Genomic DNA, 15,443 nt, shown 5'->3' with positions numbered 1-15,443 from the left:
CAGCAGCACCCTTCAGCTCCACAGTCTGCTGCCTCCACAGCAGGCGCGGACAGCTGAGCTGCTGCTGCAGACTCTGCACCCTGCTACAAACACGTCTGCTTCCCCAGCCACCCTCCCCTCGCCTTTTCATCTTCCCAACCTCCTTTCCCCTTCTGCCTTTTCTCCCCGGACCCCTCTATCCCCTACAAGTGAAAGTGCAAGTAAACAAAAGCCATTCAGCACATCACTAGGGCTGAAACTATCTCAACCGCTCTGCAAAAATGCTCCATAATTTCTTCCCCAGATTCGTACATAAAATACACTCCTCATTGTAACTGGGAAGAAAATATCATTTGCTGGTTGTTTCTTCAGCACATTAAACTGCCAGGATTGTGATAGAAGTAGTGTAACAATTGGGGTAGAAAATCCACCAGTAAGTAATTCCTAGAGTAGGAATTTCAGACATTTGGTGAGGACATAGCTTATAAAACACTTTATTTAAGATTTACAAAATCTGTTATTGTTTCCAGACAACATAAGATTAAAAAATAAAATCCCATCATTTAAAGCCTACAAAAATCTAGAAGCTTAGATTATTTTCACACAAGCATTCTCATTTATGGTATACAATCACACGTGTTTTTACAATCATTGAAAATAAAACATTCCTTCCATGACTTGAAAACAGCTCTTTTTCGAGCATACAAGAGACACCATATATTGGATTAAAGCAAACCTACACAACTTTGGAACCCATATGTCAAACTTACAAAGTTTAAGAAAGTTAGTTCTCTGAGGACTAGAACTCCAGTACATTATAAAACTTTTTCCATGTGAACCATTTATGCGAAATGACACTACAGAACAACTTTTAAAGCTGACATAAAAAGAAAAACATGGAATGAGGTTCATTTCTGGTGCTATTCCATTCAGTTACACCATGGGTCAACTTGTCCCATGATCTGTAGAAATACTGTCATGATTCATCACAGTAAAAAAACCCCAAAAACTTCTTTAATTAAAGCATTAAATACACTAGATAAACTAGGAAACAATTGTCAGAAATATTTCAAATTAAAAGTATCATTTCCACCAGCATTAAATAAATTCATTCATTTTAAATGCCTTTTGACTTTATGTCCTCAGAGCAAATTTATTTTGTCAAATGACTATAAGATGCAAACAAGAATGAGCTATTATAATGCCAATATTACCTTAGTCAAGCAGATTAACTCTTGCTAATTATTAAATTACACATCTGGCCTGCTGCATACTCTTAGCTGGCAACAAGTTCTAATTAGCTATCTGGAAGTGCTCGGGGTGGTAGCTGAACACCCTCTGTGCGTAAGGATCGCCGTCCGCCGCGGGTTTCTGTGCCGGGTAGTGGTGGTAGCTGTCGCCATGGAAGTGCTCACAGTGCAGGCTAAGCCACTCTCGCTCAGTACTGAACCTCTCAGCCTCGGCAAGGATCCTGGTCAGAGCCATGATGTAGCTCAGAGCCATCTGCAGGGTCTCATACTTGGACAGTTTCTTATCCTGCCCCCACTGCGGAACCACCTTTCTCAAGCGATCGAAGGCCGTGTTCAGTCCCTGCATGCGCCTCCTCTCGCGGGCATTGGCAGCCAGCCTCCTCTTGGCAGCGTTCTCCATCCTTTCCGAACTGCACTTCACAACGCAGCCTGCTCCGCTTCTGCACTGCGAGTCTGCCTCCACAACTGAGTCCAGGTGACTGGATTTACAGGTTTTCATATTCGATGCAGCTTCACTTTCACACACACAAAGATCACCTAGCAAAAATTCGCTTTCTAAAATGTGGCAAGGAAAGCACTCATGGAGTGCTCACCTCCGCACCGCTTGAATCTGTTTCCCCTATAAATTATGGAGTATTTTTCTTGGCTTCTAAAAAAATAAATATAATAAAATAAAAGTTCTTCTGGAAATGTCTGAAAATTGTTTCTTATCGTTGAAAGAAAGAATGAAGCATTTTTATGTCTTACGCTTTCATTCTTTTAATTTCTTTAATCTCAAAGAGAGAGAGAAAACAATGAGATCTCCATTCTCAAAATGTATGTTACTGAAGAAAACGGTCTGTTGAATCCAAGAAGGATCTTACTGGATTAAAGGCACAACGACTCCAAATGGCTGTTTCAAATGAGGGAAGTCCTGATTCAGCTGAGGAGAGGATTTTGCGATGGGGAAGGGCTGCGCTCCGAAGCCGTGACTTCCTAAGAGAGATGTCTCTTTGCTTGGCTCTGCCGGCCAGCAACGATTGTGTCGAGCGGACAAGACGAGGCTTTATAGGAACTGCAAGAGCTGAACAGGTGGCAGCAGGTGGGCGGGCGGCACGCTGCTGCCATCCCAGCACCTTCCCACCCTGGGAACTACAGGGGGAAAAAAAGCCAAACAGTAAAATCCCAACATTGCAGCCTTCATCTGGTGAGAAGTCTTCCAAAGCCATTCTGTCCAGCCCTAACAACTTGCCATCTGGAGTAGTGTCTGGCTGGCCCCACAAGACTCTGGGCAGTTAAGCAAAAGACCCTTTCAATGGATAATCTGTTGCAACTCAGGGAAAAAAAAAAAAAAAAATCTCTGTGCATTGTAGTATTTGTACATTAAAACACGTGAAAATTCTGGCTAAGTATTGAGGATAGAAGAATAACTGCATTAATGAAACAAGAGAAAGAGCTAAAAGATACATGGCCTAAAGAGCTAAAAGATACTGAGAATACCACTGTTTTGCACATATGGTACCAAAATAAGTAAAATCAAATTATTAGAAACTCTCCAGCATTCACAATTTTAATATTGTATAAAGTACACAACATTGCAACCAGAGTAGTATCTTAAGAAAAAAGGGGATTATATATTTGCCTGCCAGCAAACTCAAAATCATAAAATAATTTAAATGTATTTAAACAGTTAAAATGTAGTTATGGATTTATCTAATAATTGCAAAAATATTTAGATGGGTTATGATAGTTAAAAACATGTAAGTATATTAATCACCTGAAAACTGCCCTTTTTAATACATCCTATTAAAGTATATATGTGCATTTGACGTGAATTAAAGGTGTCTTTTTAGTAATATCTCTAAATAAGTGACAAGAATAAAAGAGGATGTGAAAAACAAATCTGCTTGCTGGCAGTAAGGGATCAATTCTGCTACCAACTGTAATGCCAGAGGAGCCACAATATACACACACCCATGCCCCATAATTAAAACATCTTTCTTTTACTGTACTTGTATTGTACTGAAATCATAACTACATAAACTTACAAGGAAATATCACGTGATCTTTTTATGATGTACAAAAACGGGGGGGGGGGGGGAGAAAAAATCCTGCCACGCAATGATTTATTATCTGTATTGATTTCAAACTTAATTAAATAGTTACCAGCATTCATAAATTAGTAACTTTTTTCATTAGAGACTGAATACTGTATATTTATTTAGAACTATAGCTCAATTGTTTTCATTATGACTCCAAAACTTGGTGTAGTTGTAAACAGCTGATTAATCCCTAGCAAAAGCAATGACAATGAAATGAGGTTGAATAATCCAAAGACAATAGGATGCAATTGAACACTAATGGACTCCAGCATGACAGATGTTGGACGTCGGCTGTTACGCCCAGTTGCTCTGCTCTTAATATTCCGCATCCTAATGATCATGAACAGAGATGATAGTTGGGGTAGGGAGTCTCCATTATTCCATTATCAAAATGTATGCCACTTCTTCAATTTTTAAAGAAGTGCAACTTCATCGTGTTTCATTAGAAATGTTCAACTTGGCTATCTGTGTGCGCTGACCTATTGTCCAAACATAAAGAGCTACTACCACACGCTAAAACGCCACTTTCTGATTATCTGTGTGAGAACAGCTCCCTTCAAAAGCACAGACACGTATGTCTTTCCCTAAAGGATCAGCAATTAGAACTTGTGAGATTTCTGTTTCTGAAGATGCTCCATGGGAAGTACCGCATGTGCAGTAAAGAAAATGCACATCTGATCTTCATGCTATTGCTAAAACATATTTTAGTGCTCCTGCAGCCTTCTACCCCAAATACATTTGTTAGTTAAACCCTTTGTCTCTTACAATGAATGTCAAATGATTTTTCATGTGAAAGAACATCAGAGAATTAAGGTGTTCTGTAAGTTAATAAATACTGTGTGTTCTCCTGAAATAGCTGTTACTCAATTCAGGTAATTAATCACTTTTCATCTTAACAGTGCTGCTAACATCATGCCATAAATACTAAAAGCTCCCCTTTAAAATAGAGTACTGTATTTTTTCACTTGGCAGCAGTTTTCTTTTTTTAACTTAATATGTCCTGCCAGTATAAATTACAATGAAGACTTCAAATATATTGAAAATCACAGTACTTCAGAAACTTTGTATTTTGCTTCAGTAATGCACAGTAACCCAGTACACAGCAGTGCTGTTAATTTTCACTTCCTAATTGATTCACCATCATTATCATACTTTGACTAACATACTGCTGTAATCTCAGGAGAGAAGCTGTGATTTATCTCTCCTACTGAACACGCTGTAACTTCAGCTTAAATGATTTACTATCAAATCACAGGACAGGAGCCCAGATCCATTTAGACTAATAACGAACTAATAACAGGATTTTATAGCTCATAGGCAAAGCTAAAAAATGCTGGCTGATCAAAATATCTGTTTTTCATCACTTAAAATTTTGGAAAGTTCCTGCTTTATGAAAGCAAAATACAAAACGTATCAAGGTCTTATTCACACAATCGAGTTCATTTGCACAGCCCCATTGCATTGCCTTATGAGGATGTTACCTCAAACTAAAAAATAACCTGCTTTATTGCTCAGTGAATAAGAGAAAGGGTATCAGTTGGAGTTTTCACAGGTTTCCTTCACTCAGTTTGATTTCCGCTATATTTCAGCTTGTCTTAGTTAGTCCTTACATAATCTTATTCCCTTCTCTCTTTACTTTTAATAATTCCTCATATATTACTGTTTGAAATATTTTTTTAAATTATTATCAACATTTCAAAAGATATTACTATATCCTGATGTGATAAATTGCTGTGGTGCTAAACCCTGTTCTTAAATACTAATAGTAGTTTCATGGGTTTTGTACATCAACCATTTCTCCAAAAAAATCCCTTTTACTCTTTTTTTTTTTCCTCATAATCTCAATGCACAAAAACACCAAAACCACCAGAAAGAAGTTCTGTGTCTACCCAGTTGCTCAGATTTCAATCTTTTATTCTCTAACTATGCAGGTACCAATTTATTGCTACTCCATGATCCTCACAGCATTATTCCTGAGTCATATTTTAATTCTAAACCAGTATCATTAACCAAAATATTATGCTTCCCTCAGAGAAAAACAAGAGACAGATAAGAATGCTATTTCATCATAAACTAGATTACTTTAGCAACTTGAAGTCACCACTAATTTTAGGAAAATAAAGGAGAGTTTCAATCCATTAAAGAAATTAGCTAGTTTCTGGATTTATGACTACATACATAAACTCATTCAAAATTTTCTGCTAGGTATCCACGTTAAAAACTCAGATGCAATTAGTGCAGCACCCACTAAGAGATTAATGTCTTTCACCTGTACTACTATGGAAAACACAATCTAATTACTTTTATTGGGGATTGACTGAGACCAGATACTAAATTTAAAATTAAATGAAAGCAATATATCTGGTTACAGTCTAATTCCTCCCTACTTCCTCTACCTGTATTTATAAAAACATACACAAGCAATGTATCAAAACAAGAATCTTACCTCTCCCTTCTAGCCAGAACTATTTCCTCTCAGGTAGATCCTTTCTAAAAGCCTCAAGCCTCCTCACCACTGTCGTTTACCCTGAGCAAAGCAGAAAGAGTGGCATGCTGTACGCTGCCTAATTAAGAGCAGGTGGGTAACTACCAAAATATGGCCATCCTTAAGGGCCCAATTTCTTGTAACATTTGACTCAGCTCACAAGACAGACTATAGAAATCCATGGTGTGCAGAATCACTTCTTTTCCTGCCTTGGTTATTTGCATTGTTTTCCCTGTCACAGCTACAGAACTATCCAAAACCAACAATTCACTAGAGAACGTTGTATCCTGGAGGGACACTTAGTGACTAATACTGGAAATGGAATAGCAATCTACAGCTGCAGGAGGAGTTTGCAGTCATTTCACCTGGGGCTTCCCACCCTGGTACTGAACACCTTTTCCTATAAAGTGCTCAGAACAGTTCACTTTCCTCCTCAGTCTCTCTGGGCTGAGCTCTTCTTTCTAGCAGCTCAAGTAACTGTCCCAACTACACTTCAGGATCTACCTGACATACTACCCTGCAGTTCTTACCCTCAATTCATCCATTTCTCTTCTGTTCCACATTACCCTTCTCACCTCCTTAAGGTGAGGCTCAAAAAGCAGAGCATTCCCCAGTGATCCTGCACAGAACACCCTTTCAAGCCTAACTTTGTTTGAAAGCATGCTTTTACAACAGGAGGTCAGAAACCTCTTAAAAAACCAAAAAGGAGAAAGGACTCCTTTTACCACGTAACTAGAGGAACATGTCTTGAACATGTAACCGTTTCTGACCTACATTATATACTGACTTTGGTTACATTATGTACCTTTGTACACACACACACTAGATCATGAAAGTAGCTTCCACCTAGAATAATACTGCAACCCACTGCACCACTAAAGCAGCAAAAAAGTTCTAATGTATTACAAAGCTAGTGGATTTCCCAAGTATTATATGCATGTCATGTGCTTAAAAATACAGTTCTCTATCAAGGTCAACTGCATCTGCACATGCTCAGCTATTTGCAAAAAGCTGTCATGATGTTTTTCACAAGGGAACCTACAGAAACAACAGACCAGGGCACACGTGGCAACCTGGCACAACGTTCACTGCTCTGGCAGAACCGTGCAAGGAAGCTTGGCTGCTGCAGTACCACAGCTGTGGGAGCTTTGTTCCACAGGTGAACCCACTAGTCTGGGTGAAATACTGACTCTCTGTTCATCTTTCAGCTGTGCATTAACTTGATCAGCACTATTTCCAGGCAATACAAATTTTAAAAAGTTATATATACATATACTGTTAAGAATGACATAGGCATTCTGACACAGGAAAGAGCAGAACCCAGTTATTTAAGATGTAATTCAGTTTCTTTAAGCACTTTTTATTTTCCTATGTACCCAGTTTCAATGAGACAAGAGTCCTCAAAAGAAGATCTTCCACTACTATATAGCTTGAGAATTATTAAAAGCACTATGCATGCTCTGCACCATGAACCCGATGAGGGAAGGAATCTACTTTATCCTCCTGATTCCAGACAGGAATTACTGTTTTTATGATCTCTGACAGATGTTTTCCTAACCTGTTCTATAAAACCTCTAACAGGGTAATTAGCAGCACAAGTGATAAATTATTATCTTTTCATAGATCAGATACCTCAGGATTGAAAAGATGAAGTAGATGGTCAGGACATAATTCACCAGCTGATTTAACCTCATTTCCTCACAGCAGAAGGAATTTTAAACTCAGGACTCTTTGGTTCAGCACAAGATTCTGGAGAGAGCAATTCTCCAGAGGTCACTTACCTCTTAGTTCTGAGGATCTTACCTTAGTCCTTTTCTCTCTTCTGGCCCCTCCCCTTTTTCTAACTTTTTCAGGTGTCTCTCATCCAATGATCACCCTGCCCACTCCCCACACCTGTGTATCACAGTCACCTCTGTAAAATACCAGGGGATCTTTGAGGTTACAGAGATGGGAGCTCTCATGTTTACCCCCTGTGCTCACTGCCCTCCAAATAGGAGAATCTCCAGTTGGTCCTTTTAGTCTCAGACCAGAGATGTCTGTTCCAAACTATTCTGCAGAGACGGCAACAGCCAAAGCCCAACTGTTTATGAATCTGCCTGTGTACGAGGATGTGTGCACTTGTGTTTAGAACTTCATAAAAGTAGCTAAATTTAATGGGATGCTTGACACTGAAGCAACACCACTGCTACAAACGAAACAAACCCAAAAATCTCAAGCTTGCTGCAAAGAATGGATGAACCAAAATCTTTTAATAGGAAATCAGCTGTGTTCTTCTTTATTCAACAGACATGGTGAGACAGCCTCAAGCAGAAGGTATGATTTGTTATTACATTTTACCTGCTGACAGGTCAGCCTTTTGCTGGGTTAGGTGGTGTTACGGCTTTTCTATCTCTAGGAGCTGCTTCCTCCCAAACATGGGAGGTCATAGATTGAGTCAGTTCCCCACACCAACCTTGTGAGAAAACAATCTTTCTTACACTGTAGTAAGTTACTCTTAAATTACCTATTTGCTATGACATCAGAAGCACAAGAAATACATCAACACTATTGCAGTCACTGCTAAAAAACCCTCCCTTTCATTTGCTCTACGTTAAAAAAAGATACCAAGACCATTCACAAGTTAGCCTTTATTTTTTTTTCCTTTGGAATTGAGTAGAAAACCTACAAAAAGTCCTAAAACTAGAATCTGAATGGGTAACTATGCTCAGAGACAGTATGGAAATTCATCATGGAACAAAACTGGTTTCCTAGAAGACTCTCCCCAGCTGTTGAAGATCATCAAGTATCAAGGTGTGAAAACACAACTTTTTATTTTCTTATAACCCTTTTAATTGCTGGGGACTGTATTCCTGATACACAGGAGAACCAAACCTGTTCATACAGTATCTACAGACTTTAGTATTGCAATGAACCCACTTAACCACAGCCTATGGAAGAGAGAGCTGTTACAGGAGTGGAGCTCTCTGTTTACTCTTGAGGGGAAAAAGAGGAGCAGAGAAAGGGAGATATAAAAGATGTGTCATGGTATCAAAGGAGAGGAGTGTAAGAATGTGCTCCCACTGAGTTTCCCATATATCTAATCAGAAAAAATCTTACTTATAATCAAGCAAACAAAAAAACTGCTTGCACATGCAGATTTTGGTCAAACAAAGAGTTTGGTGTACTTCAAAAGTAGGAAAAAAATTGCAGCATTTTATTACTGAATTCCATCCTATTTTATTAAAACTTTTCTACATAATTTGTAACTGTGAAAACAAATGCACTCCCTGAGTAAAAGTACCATTTCTCTCCCCAGAAATGAACAGCTAGTCCATCTCACTTCCAGTGAGGTTTTCTCCTCTCACACGCCAACTGTCCAGGGGACAGCACCAATGACAGCCACTCTGAACATTCAGCTTTTTATTCCTGCCACCAGAAATGTTGATTTTCTCAATTCTTTCCTACAGTGAAAAGTCACTCTCTATTGTCTGCCCTCTATCATGAGGCATAAAGACCTCAGACTGAAGCTGACATCTTCCCTGCACCTGTTGCCACAAAACCCAAGGAGACGTGGAAATGAGTGCTGCAATCCACTCATGGGACACTATGACGTGTGTAGTTTCTGTACTGTAGAGACTTTGCAACCTGCTTCAATCCAAGTACAGAAATAATGAATATGCAGAACAATACAAGGTAGTTTAAGGATGAAAATAGGTGTTGAAATTGTTGAAAACGGAAATACTTCTTGACAAGTAGACAAAAAACAAAAGCCAGTAGAGAATGGTCTCCTTTTTGAGAAGCAGAAAAGTACACAAGGAAGAAGCTCTGTGTGGGATAAAATATAGTCTCTAATGCCATGAACCTCTAAAGACCTGAGTATATTTAACATTCAGCCCTAATTAATCTCACTGAATTGAATGGCAGTCTGCTTACAATATTAGCCAGCAGCACCTGGAATTTCAGGGAAAAGAGAAAAGTGATAAAAGAGAATGGGGAAAAACAAGGACCACAAGATGAGGCATAAGCAGAGATACAGGCAAGTGACAATAATAAAACATGGGAAGGTTTCGAGTGGACTGAGCTGCAACAGTTTGGCAGGAACACACAGTCCCTAAGATTGGGAACTGTCTTTGTTTTATTTCTTCTCAAGCCCTCTGACTGATTGTTGTACCAAGGAGAAGAGAATGTAATGCACCTCGGAAATGAATTACAGTTATACAGCTGGCTCCTAGCCAATTAGGAAGAAGACTTTCAAAACTCCTCATCTCCCAAAAATATAATTAATGTTGCTTGCTCAAAACAAAATTGTGTATAGACCGTGCTATAGTTTACTGAGTAATAAAAATACAAGAAGGAAAAATGGAGAAAGTGATGCCAAAGGATGCTGTAAGCTTTTTATAAAATCATTTTTCACTTCAGAAGGAGTTATTTTCTTGTGTAAACAGGCATAAAATTACTACCCAGTGCCCTGCTTCTCATCGATTTCTACTTGGCACAGTTTGCCAGATGCTGTTTGGTCTAAGTGTTGCCTTGACCTGCACTGGTGACGCTGGCCCCTTTCTGCTTTGTGGCAGTATTTTCCCAGCGGGGAGGTCCCACCCCTCTCATAGTTCAGTTGCAACTTTTGCTAAAGGCTCAGAGGTTACCCATATGTTGTACTGGAGGGGCCAGCCTGGCTGGAATTAACTCAGGAGTGGCGTCCAGCTTTGTGGCTGGAGCTGGCCCAGAGGAGATTATAAATGCCCCAAAACTAATTAAATATTTTGTCTCCTGCTGGTAAACAAAAGTGAATGAGGGCAAAAATACGAAATGCCTGATTTAACTAGGATCTGTAAGTAGCTTGACAACAGCAACCCTGAAGTCAGTGATGCATGATTTAAAAGCCCCTAATGGGTCAAAGCTGTTACACAAATGAGACTTTTGTCGATTATCCTTCACTTTATATATTTGCAAAACTGTTACATAAATGTACTTCCTATCAGTTTCCAGAGCACTTCACATGAGCATTTCTGGGGTAAGAGCCATGCAGCCCACATATTTATTTGAAAGCTTTCTTAACTTTCACTTTTGCACTCAAGAAATACAGAAAGTAAACATAACCACCAAGGAAATAGGTACAAATAAGAAGTGAAAGCATTTTCAGTAACATTTTCAAGGATCTGAACTGTCAAGTGTTGCTTCATAAAAATGAGAGAGAAGAATTCTCTCAATTAATAACAGATCTAGTAAAATGTTTTCAATTCCATTTTCTCAGCTAAGTGCCTTCTTCTAAGCACTTCTATTTAAATATGTATCTATAAAATACATATAGAATATATATAATCAGTTAAATTATTTAAATGCAGAATATTATATATCTAATCAGTTAAATTATTTAAATAATGGATCAAATGCTTTTGATATATAGAATTCAGATTTCATGTATTCAGTTATGTAAATCAAAAATCCACTCTCATGGCATTTCAAATATTGTAAGTCCTTAAGGGTATACTGTATTTTAAAATACACTGCTGCAGATTCAGTTTCTTTTCTTTTAGAAATATATAAGAATTGTCACATAAATATTCCATGACAATGTTTTATAAGGTTAGGTGATGAAAAGTCTCACAAAAATCCCATTATGAAAGAAAATGAGAATTCTAATTTGATGTTCTGTATACTAATTTCCCATTTATGCTTAATTTCACATGTTTCTGTAATCCCACTGCAGCTAATGGGACTAATCCAGTATCCAAAGGCAAAAATAGCCATAAGGTTTGGTTGTCCAGGACTGCAGTGCATAGTGCTGTGAACTACAAAGTGACTTGTTCATGAAAGCAGAGCCTTCACCTCAGCTGGGAGGACATGTGTTCAATCTTTACATTTTCCGTAAGCCCAGTTCTACTTGCTTTTTAAAAAAAAAACTTTACAGTAAGGTTATCTTTATCTGCTGAAATTTGAAACTTACTCAAAAACGGCAAGGATCAGGTATATGAGTAAAAGAAAAGGAAACCTTAAAACAAATTTTTATATATATATATATATATATATATATATATATATATAATATGCACATTTAAAATATACTATATATATATATATATAGATCTCACTTCAATTTTATTGTTCTTTACCATTCGATTTTTACTTTATAATTTAACTGTTATGCAAATTAAGTAATCCTCAGTCACTTTAAGTAAATGTTTATGCTAAGGGCTGATGTTGCAATTACTGCTTTCCAAATTAAGGAGGAACTCTTGGAGCTCTCTTGGTCTGCACCCTGCCCAGACAGCTGAGCGCCCACGCACACACTCATATTCCACATCTGCTCTTTTGTCTGGATGGACAGCAGGACGCCACAGAGGTTTCCCCATCAAAAGAAAGGCAATTCTAAAAGATTAAGATGTTCTAGTTAGGCACATGGTAACATTTGATGTTTCGGATTTTCAGCTCTCCCAAGTGTCACATTTGTGAGCTCTAACGAATTGGATGTGACGGGTGTATTCTAAAAGCTACCAGGAAAGGCAGTTGTGAATAAAGAAACACTTAATGTCGTGCCTGCTAATAGTTAATGCTGGCTCAGAACGCACAAAGGACAATGTTTCCCATCAGGTACAACAGCATACAGCGATAAGCCATGGCTAGGAGAGCAAAAATCTCACTGCACTCCATGTACACAGCAAAAGGACTGAACGTTTGATATCTGAAAGCTAGGTATTTGCTTTTTTTCTCCCATGAAGCTGATTGTTCCTCTTCATTCCTTATTATTTCAGGATTTCAAGAGTCTTGAAAGTCAGCATTCTATCAGATTTCAGTGGAGTTTTCTTCTGAATTCTACAAACTCGAGGATGGGAAAGTCAATTATTATCTTAGTGGAACTTAATTCTTATCACAGTGTAAATTTCAAATTAAGAGTTCTAATAATTTTTTACAGAAATATTTTCTGCCACTGCAGTTATACAAGTTTCCTTCACTCCATACAAAATAAATTACATAATCATTTAATTGCATATATCATGTTTTACATCAACTACTCATGGACTTTAATTCCTGCAAAAAATGCAAGAAGGCAGCTCTATTTCTGTTGCAGCTGACCTTATTCACATATAATTGAGAAGCAAAAAGATATGTATTACTTTTTTTTTCCTTAACAACTTAGAAAAAGAAGTCTGAGCACAGTAATATACTTGTGTAATTCAGACTCACTGAAAAATGTGCCTCTGATGAAAGTGCTATCGGTTTGAAGAATTAGAGATGCTTTTAAAGTCAAACACTAGGAAAACTTTTGAGAAATATAGGTGACAAAACAGGAACATGTATGTATGACTGAACAGGGGACACGAGCTTGTCTCTACTTTTTTCAAGAAAGGCTATTTTCCAGACAGGGTGATAATGTTTCCTCCCCCAAAGCAAAAGAGTTTCAATAAATTGTACAAGGCCTTTGCACAGGCCCAGTTGGAAGAACCACGTAAGGAAATTTCTCCTAGTCTGGCATGATCAGTGCCAGGTCTCACTAAAAGAACAACATGCCTGAAAACAATTGAGGAGAGGAAACAAACACACAGAACTTAAGATATCTCCTACTTTTCTTTGGCTGGCAGCAAAGCCTAACAGAAGCAATGAATTCATACTGTACTGTTCTAAGGATCAAGATCCCACTTTGGTTTTGCCCATCTCAAAATCCTAGGGCATAGCACAACTTAATCCACACTCCCAATCAGCCAGGAATGTAGCAAAGACCACCTTCTAAAGTACAGTTCTCTTTGGAGCTCCTCCTGGAACTGGCTGTACTGTTCTTCAGTCAGTGCTAGTGCTTGATAAGACAATCAAATCCTTTGTTAAGAAGTTCCAAAATGAAACAGAAATACCAATTAACTGGTATTCTGTCTGGAACTAATTTAATTCAAAGGTGTCTTCTAGTACCATGGGATATGGTGTGTTCTGCTCTGGAGAGAATCAATCGGTGAGAGATTGATGAAGGGGTGGTGAGGTCAGGTTTGCAAATACAGAACCATCTGCAGAGTCTCCTGGGTTGATACCTGCAGCATAGTAATTTACAGGAGCAGGTGTTTCCTTTTAATCTACATTTTTTTTCTGCTGAAATTGTAACTTTATTAAAAAGTGCCTGCAGTTTGTTATTAAGAGGGTACTTTGTTCATTTTTGCTATTAACTGACTGCTGAAAGGTTTCTGAAAGTTTTAATGCCTATGATCCTTAAAAATACAGTTAAGAAAAGAGGCTGTGATGTTAAATATGGAAGTCAACCAGACACATCTTTAAAAAGCTGCTACATGTAAACAGAAAAAAAGCCCAAAAGTCTGTTCTTAAAACTGAATTAAACTGTTCAGGAATGAGCCATTTCTTCCCGAATAAGGGTGACTGAAATTATTCCAGTCGTGAAGATTCTAATTTATTTTTGTTTACAGCCAGAACTAATTATGGAGAAAGGAAGCTTTCTGAAACAGGAAAAAATTCAAGAATTCCAGCTGAATTGGTAGGATGGGCACTCTGGTCAGTCCCCTTTGGTTTGGCTCCAAAGCACAGCAAAGGTCAGTAAAGAATATATTTGAATTCAAACTCAGGCTCTCGGCTTTGCTGCACCTCACACCCTGCTCCAGCTCTACCACATTCTCTCCACATTCTCTCTTCTCAGGTAGCATCTCCCAGCCTGACTCCCACATCATCCAAACTGTCTTTGCAAGGTGCTCACATTCCACAGTCTCCACACAGGCATTACACCTCCTGCTCCTCACACACCTCCTCCAGCTCCTTAAAACCTCTGCCTCTTCACAATCCTACAAATGTTCTGGAGAATTTTCCTTGAGTTTGCCCGATGTATTTTACCTACCTGTAACTCTTACCAGGACAAAACTGACATATGGGAAAGCAGTTTCCTGGTTTGGGTGTATCACCAAAGAAGTCACAGAACACTGCAATGTGAATAAACCTTGGGCTTACATGAATCACAGCATTAAAACCCAAGGAATTTCCTTCTTTCCCAATCAGTGAAGCAAAACCCAAGTCAAAGTACACCTCTCACTGAAGAAACCAATAAGAGTTAGAAATGTTTATTTTTTTCGTATTCTGCTTCAGACATTAAATCTAAATGTCTTAAGTCTAAAACCAACTTCCTAGGAAAAAAAACCCATACACACTATTGACTATCTGGTCATATCCTGGATTTTGTTCTTCCACTTTCCTATTCTTTGGAAATTCTTATTTATGGTTTGCAGTAAATATCAGGAAATAAAAGGACAGTGACTCAGCAATTGAGAAAAATCCCTTGTTCTGTGTTTTTGTTCAAGTCTCTTAATTAATTTCAAGACAGATTTACTCCTTGGGGGGAAAAAATAGATGTGAGAATAAAATGTGCTTAATTGGCAGATTTTGCAGTTTTTAATTGAACTAATTTAATTTTTACCTGACCAAGCATCACCCTTTATTTTAATTTAGGTTTTGGGTTTTTTTGGGGTTTTTTTTGTTTTTTTTTTTACTTCTGGGAAGGTTCCCTCTGTTCCCTGCATGTTTCCCTGTCACTCTGATGAATACTGAGACAAAGAAATCTTTCCTTTCCCAGAAATAACTGCCTCATCTGTTGCTGATTTCCTTTCCCATCCCTTATGGAACACATGGCTCCTTTCTATGACCTCTTGCTGTGTGCACATTCATGAAGTCTTTTATCTCCTCTTC

The 15,443-nt window shown here is 38.2% G+C and overlaps 2 protein-coding genes across 4 annotated transcripts in view; both read right to left on the bottom strand.

The window, feature by feature from the left end:
- Positions 1 to 15,443, bottom strand: part of PBLD (phenazine biosynthesis like protein domain containing) — a 45,508-nt gene that overhangs the window by 14,453 nt on the left and 15,612 nt on the right. Inside the window, exon 9 of one of the 3 annotated variants that reach the window (XM_053983403.1) lies at positions 2,184 to 2,360. The exons of 1 other annotated variant lie outside the window; for it this stretch is intronic. In XM_053983403.1, coding sequence (XP_053839378.1) covers positions 2,275 to 2,360 — 86 coding nt within the window. In that variant the 3' untranslated portion in view covers positions 2,184 to 2,274. Of the gene's footprint in view, positions 1 to 2,183; positions 2,361 to 11,866; positions 12,595 to 15,443 lie in introns of those variants that run through there. One more of the 3 variants, XM_053983404.1, reaches the window with a different exon arrangement.
- ATOH7 (atonal bHLH transcription factor 7) lies at positions 549 to 1,728 on the bottom strand. Its single transcript, XM_053983412.1, has one exon. It carries the CDS (start codon positions 1,726 to 1,728, stop codon positions 1,273 to 1,275), a length of 456 nt encoding a protein of 151 aa, XP_053839387.1. The 3' UTR covers positions 549 to 1,272.

Source organism: Vidua macroura, chromosome 8 (assembly GCF_024509145.1).
Source record: "Vidua macroura isolate BioBank_ID:100142 chromosome 8, ASM2450914v1, whole genome shotgun sequence".
Classification (NCBI taxonomy): domain Eukaryota; kingdom Metazoa; phylum Chordata; class Aves; order Passeriformes; family Viduidae; genus Vidua; species Vidua macroura.
This window is presented reverse-complemented; position numbering and strand designations above follow the sequence as displayed.

Coding starts and splice junctions, on each gene's coding strand:
- ATOH7 (XM_053983412.1), bottom strand. CDS start 1,728: ATGAAAACCTGTAAATCCAGTCACCTGGACTCAGTTGTGGAGGCAGAC.